Raw genomic sequence first — 9,755 nt, forward strand, 5'->3', positions numbered from 1 at the left:
TTCCACTTTTATACAGTTCGACATTTAACCTCACTTGTCCTTCTATTACGCAACGAATCGAAATCATCCTTGAACCAATGTTCGTCAGCACTTTCGCTGTAATTTTTTGATTTTATTATTATAGCCTTCGAATAAAATATTGTGTAACTTACCCTTCATCAGTTTCGCTTTTATACACCTCGAAGTTTAATCTCACAAATGATCCAATGGATAGAAATCATCCTTATGTCGGTATTCACCTCCTCTGCTGTTTTTTACATATGTCCACAGCTGGGCAGATGTATCTGCATATATGTTCCAACATGTTTTAGATGATCACTATTATATATAAGATATCAGAAGTGGAATCTAATGAAGTTTAGCACATATATTTGCCACAAATTTCAAATTATTATTGAATTGAAGAAAAAAATTATGAACAATTGATAAAAGCTCAAGCAACCTACTTTCAGTTATAATCAGCAGGGTGATTCAGATAGTCATAAAAGTGCCGAATTAGAATCGCCAATTCATTTTACCAAGATTTTGTGATACCCGTACTATTTTAATATTGAATAGATGTCAACTTCTCAATTTCAACAAGTGGTTAAATGTTCAAATTGATAAAATTTGAAAACAATTTCGATTAAGAAAATATGTAAAATATATTAAGCGCCCCATACACTATAAATCATGCCGTCATGCCGATGAACCCCTTTGCGTATATGTGAGATTGACTAGTGTATGGCAAACTCTTCAATCACTATTCAAAAAAATCGATAAATTCAGTTGTTTTTTATTCCCTCACAATTCTATTATTTTTGTACACAAAATTATTTACTGCCAACTTTCAAAATGAATATTATTCACCAGATTGATAGGGTTTCATTTTCAAAATCAAAACTATTTTGATTGACTAGTGTATGGCAAACTCTTCAATCACTATTCAAAAAAATCGATAAATTCAGTTGTTTTTTATTCCGTCACAATTCTATTATTTTTGTACACAAAATTATTTACTGCCAACTTTCAAAATGATTATTATTCACCAGATTGATAGGGTTTCATTTTCAAAATCAAAACTATTTTGATTTTCTTCATGCATTGTGTGTGTCACACATACATAAATAAACTTTCAAAAAATAACAAATACTATGATAAATGCTGTACGGCATGATGTATAGTGTATGGGGCCCTTTAGAGTACAACAAAAAAAGGAAAACAAGTAAAAATGTCAAAATTATATGTCGATAATAAAAGGTGGCACAATACAATATTTATGTACCATTAAAATGACGAAAAGAATGTTTTATCAAATTTAAATTTGTCAGTTTTTGTGTATCAAAACACATTGCTTTAAAAAAATACTGAATTCTGCAAGAATCTTCAGGAATATAATTTCCATTAATCTCTGTTTTATGATGTATACCTCACTTAAGGAATTTTATATATAAAAACAAAAAGCGGCAACCAAAAAGAAAACATCAGCTGTTTGAAACATCCTGTTATAAAATAACTGTAAAAGCGGGCATTTAAGCTTTGGTAGCGCGTCATTTTTATTTGTGTGCTATTAATTGTGAAATTATTGAAATATCTTTAAATTTTCGAGTTTCTGAAAATATACAACGTGTTTTAGAAATATTTATCACCATTTATTGGCCGGAAGGAAGTGTAAAATGCCATCATAATCGTTATGTGTAGCGAAGGAATTGTGTTGTATATTAGTCTTGTGTGTGTCGGGTTGTGCTCGATGTCGCGAAAGATTGTTTTTTTTCCTGTTAACGTAACGTCGTCAGTTTTAATTGATTTAACAAAATAATTTGAAAATGATACATTGATCTTCTTCAATTTGTTCTTCAAAAAATATCAATTTCAATACGCAATTAAAAAACGCATACGTGTATCTTTCGTGTTTGTGAGCCCAATATTTTGGATAATTTTGTTCACAAAGTTGTTCCGAGTTAATACTAGTGCGGCACGTCTTATTTATTGCGAAAAATGTGCGGATCGGTTTCGAAAAATAAAAAAAAACAATAATTTTATGTTTGAAGTTTATCAATTTATTTTCCTGGACTAATTCTCAAAGAACCCATATCCAAATTCAATTCATTCAAAATATCATTCTGCGCTGGACCTTGTGAGGTAAGATTAGCAATAACTTGTTGAATTTCTGGGCAGCCTTCACAGGCGTTGCGAATGGCCAAAATGCTCCATTCTTTCATTACTGAAAAATAATAGAAAACCAATATGATTAACGAGTATAAAAAAACCATAATCTGTTGCTTACATGGGTTACGTGCATCCATATTGGTGCATTCAAATAATGCCGGCATTAGTTGAGTATCCAAACAATAGCCTTTATTTGTGGAATTTTTATATAGCAAATTTGCCACACTTCTCACCAACAGAGTCTTCAATTCATAAGAAATTTCCGTTTGAAAATCTGCTGATATACCCGATGATAGTGCGACTTCCTCCAGTTTGTTCATTGGTGTAAATATATTCTTTTCCATTTCCTTGCCCACCTGTACCAGACATCTTAGCAAACTTGATACATTCAAAAACAAAGCATGATCAGTGGCATAGATTTGAGAATAACCTTCAGAACCTGATGCCGAGGCTATGCATTGCAAAAGAGCATACGCCTCACGTGGTTTCATACGATCAACTTCTTTCAAAGATGAAAGACGTAAAATGCAATCCGATTTCATTTTAAACTCCTTTGATATATGCTGCAATAGGAATGTGTGGACCTGACCATTTGGACTGTCATTTGACAAATAGTTTAGCAAATAATCGAGTAATGCCAATTTCTCTTCGGTTTCTAATTGGGCATATGATCGTACACAACTACGTCCGTCCTTGACAAGAAATTCTTCAAATATGAAATGTAAAAATTCAAATTGTAACGGACATTTCTGTTCAAGGATTTTCCGCCAAACGTTGGCAACAGCCTTTAGCACGTGGGGATATGGAAGCACTGTCTCTCCCTTACATTTCATGACATTGTAAACAATCATAAGACTGATGTCAACATTACGATCTAATAGCTTCTGTAGATTGCAACACATTTGTAAAATAGCTGCACCATGGTAATGCCACACCAGTGATTGCGTTTCTTCGTTGTTGACAATGACATTAGCCATCAGTTGCCAAGTAATCGTTCGAACTTGTTTGTGCAAATCCTCATCGCCATAGTACTCGGTGTTAAATAGTAAATTATGTAGGAATTCTTGTAAATATTGATTTGTTGCAATGGAACATTGTACGGATGGTCCACGAGCACACAAATTCCTTAAATATCTTAAGTTTTCTACTAGCTCCGCATGGTTATTTTTGCAATCTTGTTGCTGCAGACATAGTAATTTGTTAATATATAGCGTTACTTCCTTTTCCAAATCACTGTAATACAGGAAATATTAAAATAATTATGAAAACATTTTTTTTTAATAAGGGAATACGTACCACATTGTTTGCTTCTCCTTCTTATTGTGTGGTAGGGCATGTATCCAATTGGAGATGATGACACAAAACTGTAAACAATGAATAGAAATGGGGTTACCGTTGTGTTAATATTTCAGTGAATGGGGGAAATGTGATTTACAAATTTTTTTGAATTTTTTAAAACCTTGATTGAGATTCTGGTTAGCTTTTAAAATAAACTCATAATATTCGTGGAAAAATAAAGACTGCCTTCAGCTCATTTATAAATACTCCCTTCAGCTTGTTTACTAAGACTCCCTTAAGCTCGTCTGTATATATTCCATTCAGTTCGTTTATGAAAACTGCTTTAGCTCGTATAGACTCCAATTTATCTTTTCTATCATATCCTGTAAATTGAAAACATCAACGAATCACAATATTAATATTATAGGTTTAATACCCCATTTCATGTATTTTTTATATAAAAACAAAATGTGGCAACCAAAAAAAGAAAACATCAGCTGTTTGAAACATCCTGCTATAAAATAACTGTAAAAGCGGGATTTTAAGATTTGGATGCGCGTCGTTTTTGTTTGTTTTCAATTAATTTTGAAATAACTGAATATAACGTGGCGTCTTCAGTTTTATGGAATTTATTAAAATACTTTCAGAATTACACATTGATTTTCCTCAAATTGTTCTCCGGAGAAATATCTGTTTTCATGCGCAATTTAAAAATTGTATACGGGTATTTGTGAGTCCAAAATTTTGGATAGTGTTCTTTATTAATTATTATTATTGTTCAATGTTGCGGTACGTCTTGTTAATTGTGAAAAATGCGCGGTTCGGTTTCAAAAAATAAAACAATGTTAATTTTGATGTTTATCAATTTATTTTCCTGGAATAATTCTCAAAGAACCCATATCCAAATTAAATTCATTCAAAATATCATTCTACGCTGGACCTTGTGAGGTAAGATTAGCAATAACTTGTTGAATTTCTGGTTAGCTTTCACATGTGTTGCGAACGGCCAAAATGATCCAATCTTTCATTACTGGAAAATAATAGAAAACAAATATCATTAACTAGGGTCACATAAAATACTAATTTTCGATAACTTACAAGGAATACATGCATCCATATGGGTACATTAATGAGTGTCCAAACAATAGCCTTTATTTGTGGGATTTTTATATAGCAAATTTGCAACACTTCTCACCTACAGTTCATAAGATATTTCCGTTTGAAAATCTGCTCATATACTGGATGATGGTGCGACTTATTCCAATTTGTTCAACCTGTACCATATTTTATACATTCAAAAATAGCGCATGATCTTTGGCATAGATTTGATAGTACCCTTCAAAACCCAATACCGAGGCAAGGATGATAGACTTCTTTTTAAATTCTCGATATATGCTGCAATAGGGATATTTAAACCGGACCACATAGAACATAAAAATCTATCTGGTGGGTAATTTCTAAGCGTTTATCTAAATCATTAATTCTTATGAGCAGAAAAGAGTGAGGTTTCAAAGCATCCATAACCCCAAAATTATACCAGATGCTTAAAACTATTTAACGTCTACTGAACCAATATATCACCTATATTGAAAATGTTCTAAACAGATGTATTTATCATGTGAGAAACCCCTCTTAGTTTTGGCATAAGTTTAGATTTAAAATATTTATAATCTTTGGGAAACAGCCACTTTGGTGGAAAATTCTGCAATGCTCTTAAAAATACCTACAATTGTGCGGATTATTGTATGGTGTTGTTTTTGACACAACAATACTTCCTTAGATCCTATAAAGAAATTTCTTTTAGTTCGTCCATAGAGACTCCTTTCAGATTGCCTACAAAGACACCCTTCATCTTCCCTTCATCTGGTCTATAAAGATTCCAATTATCAAGTCACCCATCAGATCAGCTATAAAGGCTCATATCAGCTCGTCTATAAATATCTCCACTGCTCAAATGTATACATTTTATTCTCTTTGCATTCAAAAGATATGTATATACGTTATACGTTTTAAATTTTATAAATAAGAAAATTTGTATTTGGTATTTTTTTAGAAGGGAATTATGACTAGTGTCATTACATATAGTACATCCAATATTAGTCTATAGTACTAAAATAAAAACAATTACAAATAGTATTAAGAATTTAAAACTATATGATAGTGCAGTCACAGTATTGACTCACTATATTTCCGTTTATTTATCCTTAATGTAAAGTGGTGTGAGATCTTTGCAGCTCACCAATACTGTTGACTTGTAAATTTTGTTGTGTACTGCTATCTCTTCCACCGGAAGCCATTATCGATTCCATGCGATGACTTGTTTCTCGCATCACCCCAGTCAACTCCGTAAAGTCAGGCAAGTCCAGTGTTAAATGGGCTGAAAATCTCTTGTATACCGATGATTTGGAATTATCCTTTTCCGCCTTGCCTTTGATTTCTTCATATTTCAATTGCTGCTTTAGAAATATTGAATTTTTAACCATATCCTGTATATTGGAAAATATTGCACCCGATGCTTCAATGTCCTTCATAGAACGTACAGCATATTCCATATCGAAACAATGTCCTTGTAGATCCTTTTGTAGCTCAATAACTTCAATTCTTTTATCAAGAATGGGTTGTAGAACTTTGCGAACATGTTCTTGGATACGATAAAATGCCAATGAAGGATCATTGGCTACAATGTGTATATTCTCGGATAGCTTTTCGGAAGATTTTCGAACTTTTACAGTTAAATCTGTATTTTGACTGGGTAATTTTTGATTATTGGACATTGCAAACTACTATTTTTTATCTATACGATTGTTTTCTTTTTGTTGGTGCCTGTGTTCTATTGGTTTTTGTTTACTTGTGAAATAGAGTTCATAGGAACTATTCCGAGAAAGGAACGATCGGAACTAGCTTCAACTCTTTAATTAATATAGTTCATTTTTCTGATCTCGTTCCTTTTCGGTCTGGTACAGTTGAATTCCGTAGTTTCATTTCATTTTTTGCTTTCATCTTTGCACAATTTTCGATCATCTATTAACAACACGGAAGTATGTGAGCGAAAAAAGAAACAAAAATAACGATGAAAGAGAGAGATTCAGAGGAACTATGTAGGGGTCGGAACTATATGGAGCAAAGGAACTATTTAGAGCTAAGAATTATAAAAAAGCGAAGGAATTATAAAGAGCAAAGGAACTGAATAGAATAAAGGAACTATTGCCCAACTCTATTGTGAAAGTCAAATCCTGCCAGACCATCGAGCCTTGTATACCCTAAAACAGCTGTTTATATTTCATACTTTATGCGGCAACCCTGCAATTCAAATCACGTTGATTTGAGATTGTAAACAAAAACATTAAAAACATTGGAACATTCTCCGAGGGAGTTCTTAAAAATCTAAAAAACCATGTCTCCCAATTATCAATCGAAAAAGTTGGACAAAAAACAAAAACGATGCGTGGCAATTATTCAAAATGAGTGCAAAATCGAACCAGTTACAGATGGGGTTTCCAAATATGTGGCCATTCTCAATGCCGGTCTGTCCACGGGCCTCACAGAGGAATTGGTTCTGGAAACAGTGGAGAAATATGGACAAATATCTCGACTCTTGATGTTGCCCAACAAATCATATTGCTTTATGGAATGCAGTTCAACAGATGATGCCCAAAATATCGTACAAAATATGAATGGTATTTCGAAAATCGGACAAAAGGAAGCTGTTGTATACCTATCATATTTTGCCGAACTTCCACAATCAGAAGATTCAAATTGGCTAAAACCTTTACCCGATGGATTAATATTACTAAATGATTTTATCACCGAAGAGGAGGAACGCCGTTTATTGGATGCCATACAAATGCAAGACATTGAAGTTGATGCTGCCTTAAAACATCGTAAAGTAAAGCATTTTGGTTATGAATTTATCTACGGGCGGAACAATGTTGATCCCGACAAGCCATTAAGTAATAAAATCCCTCAAGAATGTGATGGATTTTGGCCAAGACTAGAGGCAATCAGTATAGAACGTAACTATGATTTTGAATGGTATGTTCCGGATCAATTAACAGTAAATGCCTATGAACCTGGTCAGGGAATACCACCCCATGTTGATACCCACAGTGCCTTTTTGGATCCCATACTCTCTTTGTCCTTAGAGAGTGATGTTGTTATGGAGTTCCGTAAGGGCTTGGAAAAACGTTCGGTTGTATTACCACGACGTTCGTTGTTAATTATGTCTGGTGAAGCGCGCTATGATTGGACACATGGCATTACACCGCGCATTTTAGATGTTGTAATGACTGCTAATGGCAATTTGTCGACACGACGACGTTCAAAACGTACCTCTTTAACATTTAGAAAGTTAAGAAGAGCTCCATGTAACTGTAATTTCCCCTTGCTTTGTGATACTAAATTGGAAGCATTGAAGACAACAGAATCAACAATTGAAACCGAGAAGGCCGCCCTTTTGGAAGAGAAAAATGTTCATAACGTCTACGACCACATTGCCGAACATTTCAGTGAAACCAGACATTCACCATGGCCACAGGTTGCTGATTTCCTTAAGAGTTTTCCCCCCTCGTCCATACTACTCGATGTTGGTTGCGGAAATGGTAAATATTTAAATTGTAATCCAAATCTACTCAACATTGGCTGTGATCGCAGTAATGGCCTGTTAAAGGTATGTTCTTCCCTCAACTATCAAACGTTCCGTTGTGATTGCATTCATGTTCCGGTGAGATCCAACAGTGTTGATGGTTGTATAAGTATTGCGGTTATACATCATTTGGCTACTAAGGAAAGACGTCTGATGGCTGTTAAAGAGCTGGCGCGAATTTTAAGACCCTCGGGCCAGGGTCTCATATATGTCTGGGCCAAAGATCAAAATGCCAATAATAAGAAATCATCTTATCTGCGGCAAAATAAATCGGTTAATAAACAAAAAGCCACCGAAGAACAACAGAGGCAACAAACGCAACAACAGCTGGAGGAGAAAGCTAAAGAAGCTCCCGTGGCACTTCCGGTACATACAAATCGTACGGAATTTTTACAGCAAGATGTTTTGGTGCCGTGGAAAGTGAAAGGTCCAGTGCAACAAGTTGAGGCTGACAAATCAACATTTTTACGTTACTATCACGTATTTGAAGAAAACGAATTGGAATCGTTGATTGGCGAGGTGCCTGATATAAATCTGGTTAAAAGTTACTATGATCAGGGTAATCATTGTGTGATTTTTGAAAAGATTTGAAATTATGGAAATAGGAAAAAATATTGACTATATACTGTAATGATTTTATATTTAAATATTATTTAAAAAGTTATGAAAATTTGTAAATTTTTATTTAAATAAATTATTCATAGTATAACATCTTGTTATCGTTTCACAAAATATATAGGGGAAATTCCTGTGGTTACTGGAAAATCTTCCTTATGCTTTCCTGCAGACACTGAAGATTGTAACATCTTGCCAATATCATCGCTATAATAAATGATTAGAAAATTGCCAAAGAACAATTAAAGCTCCTCAGATGAGGATGGACTCTGAAAACTTTATTTACTCTGAATTCATTTATATCCTCAGCAATTGTAGAAGTTATGCTTTATATATTTAAAAAACTATCTCTCTTTGGTATATGATCCATTCTGTCACTTCTGGATTGAGAGTTTTATCCACCATGGGGTGGCAAGGATGATGCGAATAGACCTAAGCAGAAAGCACATTGTTATGCTTGCATAAGCGACTGATGTAATGGAGGCATCTTTTTGACAATATAAAAAATCGATTAGATCATGAATTGAATCACATCAGGAAGCTATTGCAGCTTCATATGTTTTCAAAACTTTTTCATTAAATCAATTTTCCTCCCATGACCAATAGTAGGAAATACACTTAAGCTTGTATGTGGCCAGTTGTACGCTCTAGAGAATGAAGAAAATTAGAAGAAGTCATAGTTAGATTTCGAAAATCTAGGAATACCTTATTTTCTCCCCATTAAATAAAACAACAATTTAAATTTTGTATTTTAATATTTTCGTTGATGATGTATATTTTTGGTTTTCAATATTATCTTCTTCTTCTTCTTTACAATGATGAATAATGAGTTTACAATATTTATTTAGGTTTTTTTGTTTCTTCTTGTAAAGGCGACACAATCATGTAGATAGTGAAGGATGAGGTTGGTTAGGGGACGATATAGTGGACTTTCATTTGATGTGTTTTAGTTACAATGCTTTTGAAGTTATAAACTAATCAAACTAGGATTTATATACGATACGCATATATAAGTAAGTTTGTGTATATATTTTCCATTTTTTTGTTTGACATGCATTAAGGACAATGAACA

The 9,755-nt window shown here is 33.6% G+C and overlaps 3 protein-coding genes across 3 annotated transcripts; 1 reads left to right on the plus strand and 2 right to left on the minus strand.

Annotated features, from left to right (window-relative positions):
* Positions 1-2,008: 2,008 nt before the first annotated feature.
* On the minus strand, positions 2,009-3,395 carry LOC133335490 (ataxin-10; the record flags this gene model as incomplete). Its single annotated transcript, XM_061543762.1, has 2 exons — positions 2,009-2,203; positions 2,267-3,395. Coding segments are annotated over 2 exons (1,293 nt in total), but the record flags the coding sequence as incomplete, so codon positions are not given.
* Positions 3,396-5,630: 2,235 nt separating this feature from the next.
* On the minus strand, positions 5,631-6,202 carry LOC133335500 (BLOC-1-related complex subunit 8 homolog). The gene has a single exon (XM_061543775.1). The coding sequence runs from the start codon at positions 6,198-6,200 to the stop codon at positions 5,631-5,633; it is 570 nt and encodes a 189-aa protein (XP_061399759.1). The 5' UTR covers positions 6,201-6,202.
* Positions 6,203-6,814: 612 nt separating this feature from the next.
* On the plus strand, positions 6,815-8,659 carry LOC133335502 (alkylated DNA repair protein alkB homolog 8-like). The gene has a single exon (XM_061543778.1). The coding sequence runs from the start codon at positions 6,821-6,823 to the stop codon at positions 8,657-8,659; it is 1,839 nt and encodes a 612-aa protein (XP_061399762.1). The 5' UTR covers positions 6,815-6,820.
* The last annotated feature ends 1,096 nt before the right edge of the window (positions 8,660-9,755 follow it).

Source organism: Musca vetustissima, unplaced genomic scaffold (assembly GCF_032173495.1).
Source record: "Musca vetustissima isolate MV318-11 ecotype Yass unplaced genomic scaffold, APGP_CSIRO_Mvet_v1 utg9639, whole genome shotgun sequence".
Classification (NCBI taxonomy): Eukaryota; Metazoa; Arthropoda; class Insecta; order Diptera; family Muscidae; genus Musca; species Musca vetustissima.